This window comes from Schistocerca americana, chromosome 8 (assembly GCF_021461395.2).
Source record: "Schistocerca americana isolate TAMUIC-IGC-003095 chromosome 8, iqSchAmer2.1, whole genome shotgun sequence".
Classification (NCBI taxonomy): domain Eukaryota; kingdom Metazoa; phylum Arthropoda; class Insecta; order Orthoptera; family Acrididae; genus Schistocerca; species Schistocerca americana.
Window position 1 is genome coordinate 135,535,281 of NC_060126.1, and position 18,815 is coordinate 135,554,095.

The window sequence follows — 18,815 nt, forward strand, 5'->3', positions numbered from 1 at the left end:
TCTATTGTATCACGTAAGAGTGCCTGTTAGAATAATCTAATATATTTGTTTCAGTATTTCAGATCTTAACATGTTATTGCCTATTTACCTTCCTCTCATGAAGGTCTGATTGACTTTCTTGGAATCAGATGTTAGAAAATAGCGGATGAGGGATCTGCAACTGCGAAATATATTTGGAGTTCCGAGAGCCGTTGCTGTTCATAAACCAGAGCCACATATCTAAATCACTGCTTTCAACGAGTGAAACGCCAGAAAAACATTTCTTCACTTCCTGAGGAATCAGTTGGTAATAGTGCTGAACTGTATTTAAGTTTTAGCACAGAATGTATCGCAATTAATAACAAAATCTTACACGAGTGACAGCATACGATACTAGAAGGAATGGTGGCTGGGAAGAGAACCAGAGGCCGAAGATAACAGTTAATTGACGACATCAAGAAAAATGCATTTTGCGCAAGTACAAAAACGATGGGGCAAAACCGAAAGGAACAGAGGATGCTCACTTTACAGTGATGTACCTATTTAATTGACAGAAATCATCACCGTCATCATCATCATCATCATCATCATCATCATCATCATCATCGAAACGTTCTGTCAGGTCAACTTGTTTCGTGACCCCTGACGCACTCAGCAGATACGATTAAACACGGCTTACTAAGATTATTAAGTGATTCGATAGGAAGTGAAGGAATGTTTTTCTAGCGTCTCATGAGCTCTCAGGCAATATTTTGTTATGTGTACCGCTAATTTATGAACAATGTGATAGCCTCTACAGCCGAAGTCCCTATTTAACAAAAGTTGTCGCATTTCCTTTTTGTCGTCCCAGTAGGCACACTCAACGCTCTATAGCAGTCTTATTTTATTTCTGGAAGACACTTATCCTGTATAAAACGGTTTAAACTGGGCAGGCGAACTAAAAACGGCGTGCTATCACATTCTTCACGCAAGAAAAATAAACCAGAAATAACGACACTGGTTGAAAAGTTATTATACATTTACAAAAATCATTTTTTCAGCTGAGCGAGATAGCCTTCCGGGACCACTGGCATCTTCATTTGAACATTTCCGGTTATGTGATCTGACTATCACGTTCTTGTAGGACACCAATCTGAATTCTTTACAGACCCAAATATGAAGCTGTAACTTCCTCCACCTTCCTTGAAACTCTAGTCTAAAAATTACGATACCTTTTTCACAATACCCCTTGTGACTCTATATTACTCATTTTAAAGTAAGTTATTACAATCAGCTATTTAACCCGTCGTGATAAACAAAGGTGACATTTGCTATAGAAATAATTTATAGCAGGACCCCACTTACAAAGAAATACCCTTGTGAAAATGTTAGCTGCGGCGACAACAGCTGAAACACAAAACTCAAACAACATACAACAATAAAGACAATTATGCAAGTACTCCAAGTACTAACGATTACAAATTACTAAGATGCGCAGTGTTCAGCACTGTTCTTAGAACTAAATGTTTGTTATAATTACATAACACTCAAAAATGTCAGCTTTCTTTTCCTGTGGACAGAAATCACTTTCAAATCAAAGAAAATTTTCAGTATTCTAGCATAAATTCGCTTCAGAAAAAAATCAGTGCAGTGAATGTATAACTGTATTTATTCCTAAATTTTGTGTCGATGAAGCACCAGCACTAGCGTTGAAGAGCTGAGACAAGTGATGTATTCAGTGTAAGATGCAGAAATCTTCCATATACTTATTCCGACTCTCTCTCTGTATTTGGCTTTCAGAATCTTGAACAAATAAGAAAACTTAAAGGGCCTACAGCACTGTTTGTTATTCACTTCTTGTCTTCGAGACCACCATCAAATTGCCAACAATAATCTCCATGTGGATATCAAATATGTTGAATGCAGTAACTGATTTGCTTTTATGAACACCTGTAATCCCCTTTTATTTTTATTTCTTTTCTACAGCAAAGGATAATTCCTACGTTGCAATCTAGTCTTCCTATGATTTATCGCCTGAAAGACGATCTGTTATAAAACCCAAAAATACAGGCAAAATAACAAGAAATATCCACACTGAGAACTTAAAAAGAGTTTCAAAAGCGATGCAGTAAATATATACAAATTATTTTAAAAGAATATAACTGTACAGAACAAGCTTGCACACACAGAAAGGATTGTGAATCAAAGTGTACTTAAAAAATATGCGCCGGACTGGATTAAAAGTAAACAACAGCTTCTACTGGAAAGATACACAAGGACAGACATACTTGAATGTACAGTATTACATTGGCACTAATGTTACGTTCTCTACTGAATATGAAAATTTGCAAGTAATCAACACTACAAACTGTGTCAGCATAGGTGTTGTGGGAAAATATGTGTAAAAATCAATACGTGAATTGCAAGCATGAAATGTCTAATTGTGAGCACACTGTCCAGATAAACTATTAAAATACACAGACGGAAGTCTATTATTCATAAAAGTGTTTTTCAATGTGTGCGCTTTTTTAATGGATACAGTACAGATTAATACACTGCTAAATGTGTTGAAGTGCTGCATGTCTATTTTAAACACAAGAAACAATTTATGTAAGCAGTTATTCAGTTTTGATTGAGTTACAATGAAAGCTCAGTATATTAGCATTCTGTCAGTATGTTATTACAATCCACGATACTATGGAACAAATTTGTTTCCACCCAAAAGTAAATATTAATGTGGAATTGAGATTGAGGAACGGGCTATGAAAATAACACGAAGAAACCTGTGCGGCAGAAGTTGACGATTCATTGTTCCATAATATCGTAAACTCTAAGAGACAGAAAAGAGACAGTGACCGAACTTTGCACAGAGAACTACAACATTTCATCAGTAATATTACTCTTACGTTGTTTAAGTAATGCTAATGGCAGATTACACTTGTGTAAAGGATATTCTTCTTTGAATAAGTGAAAACCTATACTGAAGCATTTACTACAAATAATCACAGAAAGAAGAGTAATAGCTTTTGTTTCAAATTGTGGTGACATGCTTTTCAGAAGTGTAGGGAAAGTCTACTCAAGGCACAATACCATACATCAGGTAATAAATTCACCCTCTTTGTTTTGTGTTTAAGCCGATATTAACTGAACGTACGTGTCAAAAATACATCCTTATAATACAAACATTATGAGCAATCCTAACATCACAGATGGCATAGAATTAGAAAAGGAACAGGAAGAATGTAGTGTTAGCTGACTCGAAATCGTCGGAGGATAAGAGGTAAGGAAATGTCAATGAGTTCTACCTAAGCCCAGTTGATAATGCTTTTTGGAGGAAGGTGTGCTGTCTGGATTAGGCTTTTATTAAATTACAGTGCTATTTCAACAGAAGATCTTTATTATGTGTACTAAAAAGCGGATGTATTTCTGCTTAATTTGAAATCTGAGTTAGTGCTTGTGTAGGTGGACGTGTTGAATCTGTTCAACATCTGGCTGAAACAACCCGTCTCAGTGATTTGATTTAAATGGAAGTATACGTACAAAATGAGAAATTTCTTTTAGTAAAATAAATAGACGCTACCAGTACATAATAATCAGATAATTATTCACAAAATCCAAACATGAATATGCATGTGAACTGCGGGATAAGAAGAAAATCGAACTAACCAAACCTAGTTTACCCAATACTAATTTCGCAGACTGTGTGATCAGTTAATTCTCAAGGGGACAATTTACGTCGCTCCATAGCTGACATCGTATGGGTTGGGTATCTTCCCCAAGATTTTCATAGAACTTTTCGTATAAATGGGCTCATGTAATTGTTTTTATACGTGTTCGTACATTAAGTAGACGAAAGTTAAGCGCCCGTCGCCTTCTTCACTGTTACTTTCTCATTTCGTATAGTATCTTGTAATCTTCCATATTGGAATCATGCTGGTAGTTATGTGATAGCTTTACCATGGAACTTTGTCTTCATTTGACGGTGAATGACGTAAAGTATGTTCAGACACGATATGACAGTTGATCGAATTATTTCGAAGGATGGTTAAATCGTGATTTCAGCCGGCTGGCAGACGACGATATTGGATTTTGACCTCTATTTGTAATTTAGGCGCTTCATACACGTATATCGCAAACCACGATTAAGTATATAATTAATAATAAATGTAGCGCAACAGTCCTGAGATAAAATAGCTGACGTCGTAAGAACTCACAACATCCGTTGACCTTTGGTCAATTAGTGTTGTTACCAAAACTAAGAGCACTCCACTCTTGTCTACCTGTGTAAGCTTCGTCGTCTCCGAAGGACTACAGCAACCTACTTCCATTTAAATTTACTTACTGCCATCATCACTTAGTGTTCTACAAATGTCCCCCGCAATTCCCGACGCACTTCCTTCCATTATCAAACTGATGATTCCTTAACGCTTCAGGGTGTGTCCTACCAACGAATCGCTTCGTTTAGTCAAGTTGTGCCATAACGTTTTTTATTTCCCAAGTCACTTCAGTACCTCCTCATTAGCTACTCGATCTGCAAATTTAATCTTCAGCATTCTTCTGTAGCATCACATTTCAAAAGCTTCCATTCTCTTCTTGTCTGGACTGTTTATCGTCCACGTTTCACTTCCGTGCATGGCTACAAGCCACACAAATGCCTTCAGGAAAAACACTTAAACTTATGTATTAAGAAATTCCTGTAATTTTCAGATGTTCTTTTCTTGCTGTAACTAGTCTACATTTTATATTCCTTCTACTCCGGCCATCATCAGTTATTTCGCTACCCAAATAGCACAACTCATCAACTACTTTTGGTGTGTCCAAATAAAATTTCATGAGCTCTCATAAGCATACTTGGAGGAAAATGTAATGAACACTGTGGAAGACGGCCGCCGTGTCAGTTCCAGGCAGTTGGCCCGCCAGTACAGGGTAAGCCAGACGGTCGTGTGGAACATTCTCCATGACAATTGTTACTACCCTTAATACCTACAGGGCTTACTAGCGACAGACTTTCCCCATCGGAAGCAGTTTTGTCACTGGTTTCTTAACAAGGCAACCACGATTCCGGGATTTGTGTCATCCATCCTATTCATAGATGAGGCCACTATTACGCGGAATGGTATCTTCAGCTTTCATAAAAGCCATCTGTGGGATAGTATGCAGGACCATCATGGTATGGTAACAGCGAATCGTCAGCATCGGAGCAGTTGGAAGTGTGGTCCGGGATTATTGGCGACCGTATTTCGGGACCAGTCTACGTTCCACGTCGCCTAACAGGCTGGAACTATAGGCGTTTCTTGCGGATGACTTTGCCTTTCCTGCTGGAAGAAGGGTTATGTGGCTGCTGCATGCTGCTGCTCTAGCCCACTTGGCCCTGGTCGATGAATCTGACAGGGGCGGGGGGGAGGTTGCATGGCCTGCTCGTTGACTGGATCTCAATCCATCTGATTTCTTGTTATGGGCCATTTGAAAAGTATCGTGATGCAGAGCCCATTCCAGATGTGGAGACACTGGATCAGCGTATTCATGCTGCCTTTGACGCTGTTCGGATGCAGACTGGCCGATATGAAAGTGTGAGACAGAATGTTCTACTGCGCGTACACGCATACGTTGACGCACGTGGAAACCATTTTAACACATTCTATAACTGTGGTTGTATGGTACAGTGCTTAATAGAGTGCAGTCTCTGTAACAATGTATGACTGAATGAATGGTCTCTAGCATGGAATCCATGCATTTCCGGACATAAGTTCATTAGACCTTTTTTGTTCCGTATCCTGTCACGGATCAGTCCGTAGAGTTTGTACACGGTGGTAAAAATCACCCTGTCTATTTGAAAGTTTCAACCACAATATGAAAAAATATGAGATGAACGAGCTGCATATACTGGTGATACTTCTATACTAAAACAACATAGAAATCGCGGAAGTGACCGTGAGATCATGAGATCGGTCTAATGCAGTGATGGAAGGGCTACTGACGCTGAATGCAGTTTTTTTTCTCTGCATGTGATTACGAAAATTGCTACCGAAAATGACAATAAACAATTAACAAAGTTCCGAGACAGATTGGCGCATCACGCTGTGTACAGCACAGCATAATTGTTATTATTATTATTATTAAGAAGGTGTTCACATCAACTCGTACAGAGAGAGACACCTGAAAATGAAGCTTTTAGTGCAGTAGAGCGCTTTTCTTACTTTCTGACACGTAAGGTGGTGGTATGTATAGACACCCAAGTGGAAGTGCGCAGCAAGTTTTTCACTGTTGTATATGGGCTGTAGGAAGAACTTTCTGAGAATGTACGTTTGGGTCACAGAATTGTGTATAATGGACTGTGGGTAAATCGGAAAAGAAGATAATCGAAGCGTTTGAAACGTGGTGCAATGAAAGGATACTGAAAATTATGTGATTGGTAAGGTAAGAACTGGCATTCTCCGCAGAATCGGAGAGGAGAGATACGCAAAGCGAACTCTAATCGCGGACCGACATGCAGGCTCACTAGTCAGTCCATAATCGGTTTGAACCAGAATGTTTAACGGATATTGGCCAGCAAAATGTATATCTAGAGACGTTTTCGTGGTGTATGAATACTGTTTCGCCCTCTACCGCTAAGTTCATTGCAACGGTAAATGCCAGACGACTCCGGGTTCTAAAAGCTTCCAGCAGAGTTATAAACGTTACCAGCCAGTGACAAAAACTAGTAAAAATGTTGAAAATTATCCGCCTGTACCGAAACGTTTCATGCTGGCCAGTAAAACAGTATATATAGCTCTCACAGATGATGATCATAAAAATAAAGATTCCGTGGTTTAGTCGCTCAATAGGACGCGACTATGGCAGCCTGCTTGTCCCTGATCGACTCCTGTTTAACGTGGAATTCGAATCGTGTCGTTTCTGACGAATCTTCGCATCCCCGAAAGGTGAAACCAATTAGATTGAAAACGTATCTGACCCGAACATGGTTCGATCATCGGCCTTTCGGTTTCCAGGCAAGCCCATTACCGCTAGACTGACAGTCCACCTCCAACGCTCTTGACGAAACTAACTTGAGTGACGCCCTTCCAACTCACCAACCGGTAAGCCAGTATCCTAGGTTCCTTCCTCAGAACAGAGGAGGTGTCTGGAGGGAGCTGAAATCTGGACAACGTGGGTGAGTAGCTCGTGACCACGGAACTGTGTCAACTGGATAAAATCGGATGCAGTACCCGAAACACTTTTTCGCAGGGAAGTTTGCCTACATATCCAAAGCTCAAACCAAAACACGCAGATGACTTGATAGGCTTTAGTCGTGTAGAGCAGGGCCGGCCACTGCGTGCTGTACTTCCCGCACACTGCGCTTACGGGCCGCGGGCGCGCCAAGGGCCGGCCTGTCATTCGGCTTTACTCTCCCCTTCTCGGAAGTATCCGGAACAGCGTGACATTTTATTCAGCATTGTGTGCGGCATTCTGCAGTCGGCACAACTCTCCGAGTTCGGCAGAATCGTGGTGTCATATCTGTTTACATTTTGCTATTTGTTCGTGGTACGACGGACGTTCACAAGTCCAGTAACTGTTTGCGATCTATTGTCGCAATCCCTTAAAATCAGTGGGAATGACAGAATAGAGGGATGATGTTTCCCAGATCGCATAAGTGACGAGTACTGCTTATCTGCTGAGGAACGACTTTATAGTACCACGCAGAAGGAATTTAAACATTTAAATGGCAATCAAAGCGCAAAAAATTATAACGATCGACGGACGGGATTCTTGGTTTTGTAAATCAAGAGGCACTTTGTGCTAAAATTGGAGGCATCGAGCACTTGAAGAAATTGGTGGCACGAATGGTAAAATTTCTGAAGTTGCACCCGCCCGCATCTCGTGGTCGTGCGGTAGCGTTCTCGCTTCCCACGCCCGGGTTCCCGGGTTCGATTCCCGGCGGGGTCAGGGATTTTCTCTGCCTCGTGATGGCTGGGTGTTGTGTGCTGTCCTTAGGTTAGTTAGGTTTACGTAGTTCTAAGTTCTAGGGGACTGATGACCATAGATGTTAAGTCCCATAGTGCTCAGAGCCATTTGAACCATTTTTGAAGTTGCACCCATTATTCTGGTTTCAGTTGTAACAGTTTTCAATGGAGATGAACGAAGAGTACAGAGACTTCATGTATTACTGTAAAGTGCATAGTTTAAGTCATGCCATCTGGAATGATTTTTCGATTTAAATCTCGCTATTGTTAAATTTATGAAAGAAAAACGAGTGCAGGAACGAAAATTAGAGCATCCAGAATGGAATGCTGACTCTGCTTTTCAAGTGCACCTGACAGCGCACTGCCGAGAGTAAGGCATTGCAAGGTAATTTCTTTCTCATTTGATGAGGGTGTATTTAAAAAGAAAATCGCTTTGTAGAAGGACACAGTGAGCTTCCTAAACTCACTGGATTTAAAGGAAGGGACAGGTTTGAAGAATTCATTGTGGCCTTGCAAATATTACAACGACATTTTTATGAAGTTTTTGACGACACTGTCAATCTTACATCTGTTTTCGAGACCTTTCGCTGTTTCCGTTGAAAGCACCCCCGTGCTTGTGCAGGCGTAAATGATTGCCCTGCAAGGTAAAGCCAGCCTTAATCATACCGATCTTTTTACGTTAAAACTGTCCAGCACATTTGATTTTGTCAGGCAGATTTTTCAGCTCCCAGTAAAGAGTTCGCAGAAGTGCTACAATATTAGGAGTGACACATTTATGTGAAAGATCTTTTTTCGATTATCAATTATGATAATGTGGCAACTTGAGAGCGAAACTCTGAAATCGTCTGCATCTGTCCGTAAGCCGACTGTTTGAACCAAACAAAAATTGTTTGTTCAGAGTGTCAAAATTTTTAATTAGTACTGAAAACTTGTTTTGTTTGTGATCTCTCTTGTTGAGAAATGTTAACACAAAACCTGGTCATATATGCAGCACGACTGCCCTGCCATATAATGCGGCGCGTTCGCTGTTTTCCCCACTTCCACCATCCTCGCGCTCAGATATCGTGGCGTGGCGGTGGGAAAAATGTGAAGCAAGGCTGAGCATTTTAGCACTTGGCCCCGGGCATGATCCGCGTGCCGATATCTTGGTCATCCCTAGTGTAGAACAACTAAAGCTCTATAAGCTACATTTATTACTGGTGCAACAGGGAATCTGATAAAACGTAAATCACATACAAAACTCACACGACAATCTACACGTACTCGCTGATTCTGTAAAGAAACTGACCTGTCCAACGTGATCTCTCACGTCTGCTCGGATGGCTGATTAATGGTTGTTGCTTTAGGGTTCTGACCTGAGTTCTTGAGTCCATTTTTTGCGTGACATTTCGACAACTGAGATAGTCATATCCTTTAGATGATGCATGCTTCCTTATTATATGTACCTGCCCCCTTCTCCTTCCTCCCCCCCCCCCCCCCCCAAAGAAATACAGCTTTTCACACAAGAGCAGATTTCTGCAATGGGCCAGAGGCGCGAACCAGTTCCACAGATATTTTTGACGGAACTGGTCCGTCGATCTCGGATCCCTCGTTTTCTATTGGAGTGCAGGCTCCGCACGTCGGGCCTAAGTCTCTCAGATCTGCTCGAAGGCCGGGTCTCTTCGTACGTCTGATTTTCGCGCTTTATCTGCGGACCCAAAACAGTAAGTTAGTAGGGACGATAATGGGATGGAAATTGTGGCAGTCGACGCCAGTTTGTATTGTAACATTCATACTTTTCTCGACAGACAAGTCGCACAAGATGGATAACAATGGATTGAAGAAAGGCGACAGTCCAGGTGTATTGATCTGATTCAGAACTCAGAGTCGGGGGCATTCATCTCAGAATCGTGCAGGTTCGATATGTTTGGACGAGGAAGCCCCTGATCCTTTGGAAAATAATTCACAAGACCTGCAAAATAATGGACGTAATACAGTTATGTGTAATGCAATGATGAACACGGTACTAGCAAATTACTACTGGCACTCGCCATAGGTTTGGTTTATACAACATATCCCCCCTCCCTCTTTCGGAGATCTGCATGTTTCTGAGCTCTCTTCTCATTTTGTAGCTTAGATTTTATTACCCTTTGTTCCATAGTTGGATGTAAAAATACTCTATTCTTTGTTCGGAAGGCAGGATCGCCGATTCCGAGAACTGCAGGTACAGCCCCCGCATTGGGTCTCCACTAACGCACAGGCGAGACCTGCAGGATTTCCTAAATCCTTCTGGAATATCTGTGGCCCGTCGCTAAAATCCGCTCGTGTTTGGCCAGCTAGTGCAAGTATCGTATAGAGGGTGGGGCATCACATATTGAATATCGTCATGAAAGTGACGAAAGACACCCTGTGAGAGTGAGTAAGACCTTCCTCATAGTCCCGTATGTACATGTGGTAGAGGGCGTGTGTTTCCCCTGTGCACCCTGCCCCAGTGGTAGGTAGATATGTAGGTAGGTATGTACAGTAGGGTAGAGTGGAGCGCCCACAGGGAGCCGGATAGGCAACCAGCGACCCACCTCTGTAGCGCGGGTCCTGGGCGCGCAGGCGCGCGTACTGCTCGGCCGTCATGCAGGTGCACTGCGGCTCGCGAGAGCGCGACGGGCTGGCCGGCGTCGACAGCGGTTTGCGCTTCGCCTTCAGCTTCTGCTTGCTCGGCGGCTCCAGCTTCAGCGAGTACGACGACGACGCTTTGCGTGAGAACTTGAACGACGGCGACTGCGGGAAAGTGTCAGTAAACGTTACGATGTGAAATGTGTTAACTGAACAAACATGAAACATGTATTTATAAAAAGATTAAAAAAGTTATATCACTACAAGCTGGCTGTTTAAGGTATATTTTCTGTATAAATGAGTAATTATTTCTACTAGTATCACCTGTGGTCGAAATTCGAGCAATTGCGATCATATAGTAAAGAAAATAAATTTTTTTGATTACTTGGAATTTATTCGTGTGCAGCTTCTTAGTTCTTAGCTGAACACTGTCTATACAAACAACAATAGAGTTATTAGTATCAATGTCCACATTATTCCTATTACTTAGTCAACACAAAAATGGTATCTCTGTAGCTCTTCATCTTAACCTGTTAATGCTCTTCCTCGATGCTTAGCCTGGGGATGTCGTGGCTATTCAAAGTCTAGCAACTAAAAATTAAGAACATGCTTCAACTTTCGAGGTAACGGTGGCAAATGAAAAAAACAAGAGTTCTGTTTACTTTTAGACAAAACTGAGCTAAGACACGACGCCGGTAAACAACGTTGTGCACAGCGTGTTTTGTTCCCGACAGCTTCGCTATGTTTTGTTTTCCAGTGCTGACGATTCAGGAGTCGTGAGATGCTAGTTGTCCGGTATCCGCGTGTTAATGCAAATTAACTATGTAAATAAACATTAACGTCTCTAGAAGGTGATTTTACTAAACTCTGTTACTATCCTGAGTCATTTCTACCGTATCACATGATTCGCATGCAGGGCAGAAGTTGATAGCATTAAATTTTCGACGTTAACGTACAGGAGATCTTAATGCTTGATGAGAAGGAACCATTATGTCTTAACAGCTAAGTACAATTTTTCTCTTTGTGAATATCTTAATGCGTGATGAGAAGGTACCATTACCTGTCTTAACAGCTAAACACACTTTTTCTCTTTGGCATATCTGAGGCAAAGTACCTACCGAATTATGCAAGTTTTCATTGGCCTGCTTGCATAATTAATATTAAAGTCGATACTTAAATTTTGTTGTTCATGTATTAGTATTATGACGACGTTTACTGCAAAAGTAATGTACAATTTTTGATGTTTTTACAGTACGCTGACACATTATTGAGAGACGAAATGTAATTTTTCCACATAATCTCCCTCTCTTTCGACTGTCTTACGCCACCACGGAACTGCAGGCTGTATAGCAGGACCAGCACGACTGAGCCACTGTTTAGCCACTTTCAGAGGGCAATCACCATATTAAAATGTCGTTCCACAAAAAGTGTTCGTTTAATTTACTGAGCAAATGGTAACCGCATGGTGGCCGATTAGGGCTGTAGGGTGCGTATTTCGATGTTTCAAGCTTAGTGGTGTCACTATCGGTTTTATCGCTGACATATGGTCGGATCTTTTTCAACCAAGTGTATCAATATTTTGCACAACCTCACTTCTCCTATTCCCTCTAGGACTGATAATTCATTCACTGTTTTGCGATTTCCACCCAAAATAAGATCACGAATACGGTGCACATTACCAGGAATCTGTGCAGCACTCTGTCTCTCGCTGCGCGGAAGTCCCGAGTATTGGTATGTCCACTTTCAACAGGTATTCTGCTTGCCCGACGACTACCTGTCCTGTGGTCGAGAGCGTCATCTCTGCATACCTTCTTCAACCTCTTGTGAATGTTTGCCAGTGTCTCGTACTCACAACACAGGAACTCTGTAGCCGCACAATGCTTAAGATGAACATCAAATTCAGTAGCCACTTTGCGGACTGCAAAGACAGCGCCACTTAAGGAAGCTGGCTGAATTAAATTTGAATACAAGCGGGAAGATAGTTTCTGTGACCTCCAAAGTTGTAGAAAAAAATTGAACTTTTTAAATGTTGTACATTTCTTTCGGAGTGACCCTCGCATTCATTAATTCCTTTGTAGTATAGTAGGAGTCCTTAACTGATATGGACTGTTGATAATAGTTTTTAAAAGTGAATAAGTGTACTGTGAGACAGTGGTTACTATCTCCAGCCGGTTAAAAATATATCTGCAAGTTGTACGACTGTGAACCACGCACGTAATTCTCATTAGTTTCTTTGTGCAATGAGTACTTTTAACCTAAGTGATACGTTATCCGGAATATTATCACTTAAGGCATCAGTGAATGGAAATCTGAAAAATATGACTTCCCTACCTCCAGACTTGGAAATCATACTTACGACAAATGTAGCCAAGCTTAAACGGCTTAATAGGTATACTATACGGTTCTTCCACTTCCAGTTTTCACCAATATGCCAACGCAAGAACTTAGAACCTTCTACGGTCTTTACACGATTCATTATTAGTTGTGGATACAGTAGTTTACTAAGATGTGGGATACGTCTCACAGTACAAAACTAGACGAGCTGCATTTTTCAAGATTTACAGCTTGCCCAGAAAAAAAGTATGAAATAAAATAATAATACAATTGCAGTACCTAAACTGTTACATGGAAGCGACTTGTGAGTCACAGACAGAAAACATTAGAGGCAGATCTAAGCATTACAGTGATATTTCCGAAAATTACGAAAATATGTAAAAGATCAGTCAAACTAAGGAAAAATGGTGCAGAGAAAAAGCTCGATATCTTTTGTCTTATTAAGAAATTTGTAGATAATTTAAGAAATCGGAATGAAGAAAATCTCTCAAAAAGTTTTGCGTCACTTCACACCTATGAACGTGACTGGGCTTAGATTCACCGGGAGCAGGGAATGAAAGAAAAAGCCTTCTGCAAGAAGTAGTAGTAGAGGCGGCAGACAAAATGTGGCTTTCAAGCGAGTATTTTAGGAAAGTGCTTTTCATCTGCAACGGAAGCTGCTATTCTAGCGTAATCATCGGAAGAACGGTGGTGATGTGAACTGGGTGACGGGTGCCTCAACATTCTGTTAAATACACGGCTGGTACTACAGCTCCACCGGTTAACTTTCAGAGGTGGTAGTATGCAGAAAAACAAGAAAAATATTCCAGCATACATCGGCTCCAAAATGCGTACCTTAAGGCCTATGAATATTGGCTCATCTTCAGTACTGTGAATCACATATGATCTCCATGGAGGTACGTGCCATCTTTACAACTAAATGAAAGATAGTTTGTTCTTCGCGATTGTGTTTCGCTTCTCTCATTTATGAAACATATTCAGTGGCGATTTCCGACGCTGTTAATTGACGTATGTTGTCGTGGAGATGTATTTACTCTGTCCCCATACTCCAGATGGCTTTTCTTCGACCACATTTATTTCAACACTTCACTTGCCCTTTTCATTGTGTACTGATTCAACATGCAATTTTTGCTCTCGTGTACAGGTTAATAAAACTAGGGACCGTTCCGAGCCATTCGACGAACTCTGAACGTGAGACGAACTCTGAACGTGATCCAAACAGCAAAGAGTGCATACGCTTTTTCAGCGTTTCTATTTCGTGTCCTACTGCGTCATCACGGCGGCATGCGACGTGACTCATGCGTGAATAAAACGGCAAAGGGTTTCTCTAAGACCCACCAGTTCAGCAAAACCACTAATGGCACCCGCCTACCATTATTAAGACTCTTATAAGTGTACCTGTGCAGACAGAACCCTTGACGAAGTCATATCCACTTGCAAACCGGCAACCCCTTCCACACTCTCCGATTCCAGACGGCCTACTATCAGGCGCAAGAGCAGCAGTGTAGCAGCGAAACAGCAGGTGTCTGGGATTCTCGTCTCGGGTTCAGTCTGTACACGGACATTTTTATTGTGCTCACTAAAGGAGGTTGGGTAGCGTCCAGGGTTTTGCCAAACGGTTGGGGACCTTCGAAAAATACTTTGCCATTTTGTTGACGGATGTGTCAATGTCGTTTCGCCCTCTGGTCATACGACAGGAGGACACAAAACTAGGGAGATGAAAAAGAAATCACCCTTTGCTTCTTCTGATTACTTTCAAATTTCACCGAATGGTGTTGAACCGTACCTAGTGGTTCCAACCTGTATAGAAAAGCAAAAACTGCGGTCGCACTGTGCTCCAAAGGGATCGGATCACGGTTAATGCAAATACAGTGATTAGAGAAGCTGAAAAGTCAGAGCGAGTCAACAGTGTCAAGAGTTGTCAAGAACGGCTTCCTGTTGCCCATCGCACTGTGAATTGTCGGTTTAGACAGTGAAATGTGTGGGAATCAACGCCCCAGGGAAAAGGGTGGTTCCACTGAGTTCCTTTATGCCAACCTCTCGTTCTTTTTCGTACTGATTCTGAGCGGCTGTGTCGCTGGAATGTTTTCCTCTGCCACTGCTTGAATGCAGCGCTGGGCGCCACGGTTCTGATCGCCATCGCAGAGGCGTCAATAGAATGGGTGAAAAGTGGGTAAGAGGGGACGTGACAAACCTCCCATCGTCTGACACGTCGATGGTGGTGTTGGGCATAGTTCTGGTGAATTTTTGTGTACCAATGTGACATCATTAACCCACCTTACACGTTACATGAATCTCTGAGCTGGGACGTTTTTTTCACATGTGTCGACACCTTGCTGTTTGAAGCGTCGTAAGCCCGAAAGACGACGTCGCAGAGTGTCACGCTTTTAGGTGATAAAAGACAGCAAATCAACACCCACAGCAGTAGTTCAGGTATACGTGTCTATATCGCAAGCAGAGGATGAAGAGATAGAGGAAGTACGTGAGAACACTGAACGGATAATTCAGTACGTACGTAAAGGGAGTTGAAAATCTAAGTCATGAGGGATTGGAATGATGGGAAGGAGCAGAATAAAGGGTTACGGGAAAATATGTGCTTGGTAGTAGCAATGAGAGTAGAGAATGACTAATTGGGTTTTGTAATATATTTCAACTCTTAATAAAGAAGACTCCGTTCAAGAATCACAAGTTGAAGACGTATATTTGGAAAAGGTTGCGAGATACGGAAAGATTTCAGTTATACTTCATCACGGTCAAGCAGATACTGGATTGTGAGGCGTACCAAGGAGTAGATGTAGACTCAGATGACAATTTAGTAACGATGAGGAGTAGGCTAAACTTTAAGAGACTAGTCAGGAAGAATGTTCAAAGAACTGGGGTACAGAAGTACTGATGAATGAAGAGATACGCTTGAAGATCTAAGGCTAAAGATATTGCGATAATGAATAGCTCAGCAGGCAGTCCAATTGGAAAGTAGTAGATATGTCTACAAAGGGCAATCACAGAAGTCAGAGAGAAAAACAAAGGAACAAGGAAGATAGCTGGGAAGAAACCATGGGTAACAGAAGAAATACTTCAGCTCATTAACGAGAGAAGGAAGTACAAAAATGTTCATGGAACTGCAGAAATACCGAAATACAAGTCATTTAAGAATGAAATAAATTGGAAGCGCAGGGAAGCCTAGATGAAATTGCTGCAGGAAAAATGTGAAGAAATCGAAAAAGAAATGATTGTCGGAAGGATTGGCTCAGTATATAGAAAAGTCTAAATAACCTTTGGTGAAATTAAAAACAAGGATGATAAGATTAAAATTGCAATGGGAATTCTACTGTTAAATGCAGAGGGGAGAGTGTATAGTTGTAAATAATGCGCTGTTGGCCCCTATGAGGGGGAACAGTCTTGTAATGACGTGATATATGCAGAAACAAGAGAAAAAAGATAGGGGATCCAGTATCAGAAGCAGGATTTAAATGAGCTTTGGAAGAGATAAGACCAAATAAGGGAGAAGTGATAGATAATTTGGAATTTCTAAAATTAGTGTGGGAAATGGAACTTTTCACTCTGGTGTGTGTGGAATGTATGAGACTAGCGATAACCTATCAGTCTTCCGGAAAAAATCATTACACCATACCGAAAACAACAAGATTATATGATAGCGGAACAAACACTGGTAGCAGTTACTTCTGTAAAATATCTGGGAGTATGCGTGCGGAACGATTTGAAGAGGAATGATCATATAAAATTAATTGTTGGTAAGGCGGGTACCAGGTTGAGATTCATTGGGAGAGTGCTTAGAAAATGTAGTCCATCAACAAAGGAGGTGGCTTACAAAACACTCATTCGACCTATACTTGAGTATTGCTCATCAGTGTGGGAACCGTACCAGATCGGTCTGACGGAGGAGATAGAGAAGATCCAAAGAAGAGCGGCGCGTTTCGTCACAGGGTTATTTGGGAACCGTGATAGCGTTACGGAGATGTTTAATAAACTCAAGTGGCAGACTCTGCAAGAGAGGCGCTCTGCATCGCGGTGTAGCTTGCTCGCCAGGTTTCGAGAGGGTGCGTTTCTGGATGAGGTATCGAATATATTGCTTCCCCCTACTTATACCTCCCGAGGAGATCACGAATGTAAAATTAGAGAGATTAGAGCGCGCACGGAGGCTTTCAGACAGTCGTTCTTCCCGCGAACCATACGCGACTGGAACAGGAAAGGGAGGTAATGACAGTGGCACGTAAAGTGCCCTCCGCCACACACCGTTGGGTGGCTTGCGGAGTATAAATGTAGATGTAGATGTAGAACCAAGGAGTGCGAGAATTACAGGACAATAAGCTTAATAGTTTATGCATCCAAGCTATTGACAGGAATAATAAACAGAAAAATGCAAAAGGAAACTGAGGGTCTGTTAAAGGAAAAGAAAGTGCACCAGAGAGGGAGTTCTGACGTTTCGGTTGATAAAGTAAGACTAAAAAGGTCAATACAACTTGACAGGATTTGTCGACCAGGACTGTAAAATGGTGAAAGATGTTCGATGTTCCGAGAAAAATAGGAGTAAGCTATAGCGAAGGACGGGTAATATACAATATGTACAAGAATGAAGATGGAACAATAAGACTTGAAGACAAAGAACGAGACTCACGGATTAAAAAGAGTCTAAGATAGGGATGAAGTCTTTCACCCTTACTGTTCAACCTGTACATCGAAGAAGCAAAGACAGGAATAAAAGAAAGGTTCAAGAGTGGGCCCAAAATTCAAGGTGAGAAAATGTCAAGATCAGATTCGCTGATGACATTGCTGTCCTCAGTGAAAGTGAAGAAGAAATACAGGATCTGCTGAATGGAATGAGCAGTCTAATGAGTACAGAATGTGGGATGATAGTAAATCGAAGAAAGATAAAAGTAATGAGAAGTAGGCGAAACGAGAACAGCGAGAAATTTAACATTAGAATTGGTAACCACAAAGTAGATGAAATTAAAGAATTCTGATACCTAAGCAACAAAATAACCCAGGACTGATGGAGCAAGGAGGACAAGATAAGCAGACCAGGACCGGTAAAAAGGTCATTCCAGTTTATGAAAAATCTACTAGTACTAAACATACGTCTTAATTTGGAACACAGCATCGTATTATAGTAAAAAGAGGGCTGTTGGAAAACTGCAACAGAAGAGAATCGAGCTATTGGAGATGTGGTGCTATGAAGAACGTTGAAAATTTGGTGGAGTCACAAGTTAAGAAATGAAGAGGTTCTTCGCAGAATCGGTGAGGAAAGAATATACGGAAAACAACGACAATAAGAAGGGACAGGGAGATAGGACATCTGCTAAGACATCAGGGAATAACTTGTACGCAACTAGAGAGAACTGCAGAACGATAAAGCTGTAGAGAGAGACAGTGATTCTAAAATATCCAGCAAATAACTGAGAACGTAGGTTTCAAAGTGCTTCTCTGAACTGGAAAGATTGGAACACGAGAGGAATTCGTGGTAGGCCGCATCGAACCTGTCAGAAGACTGATGATTCGAAAAGATAGCTCCAGTAATTTCTGCTGCTAGTATCGTGGTTACACACGAGATGAATTCAGCGGCGTTTCACTCTCCAAAATGCGATGTTGTAATTCTGGAGACATTAAAACTTTTAGAACCTATGATTCAACTGTTTTCAACGTGAAACCGATTGCGTCTTTTGCAGACGTTCTTGCTGTTATATGGAAGTGTTGCGTCAGGCTCAAGGGGTGCTCCAACGTGAAACAGGTGGTGGTGGTTAGTGTTTAACGTCCCGTCGACAACGAGGTCATTAGAGACGGAGCGCAAGCTCGGGTTAGGGAAGGATTGGGAAGGAAATCGGCCGTGCCCTTTCAAAGGAACCATCCCGGCATTTGCCTGAAACGATTGAGGGAAATCACGGAAAACCTAAATCAGGATGTCCGGAGACGGGATTGAACCGTCGTCCTCCCGAATGCGAGTCCAGTGTGCTAACCACTGCGCCACCTCGCTCGGTC

The 18,815-nt window shown here is 41.7% G+C and overlaps 1 protein-coding gene across 1 annotated transcript in view; it reads right to left on the reverse strand.

The window, feature by feature from the left end:
* Positions 1–18,815, reverse strand: part of LOC124545626 — a 258,100-nt gene that overhangs the window by 137,132 nt on the left and 102,153 nt on the right. The window contains exon 4 of the mRNA XM_047124573.1: positions 10,454–10,652. Coding sequence (XP_046980529.1) covers positions 10,454–10,652 — 199 coding nt within the window. The remainder of the gene's footprint in view (positions 1–10,453; positions 10,653–18,815) is intronic.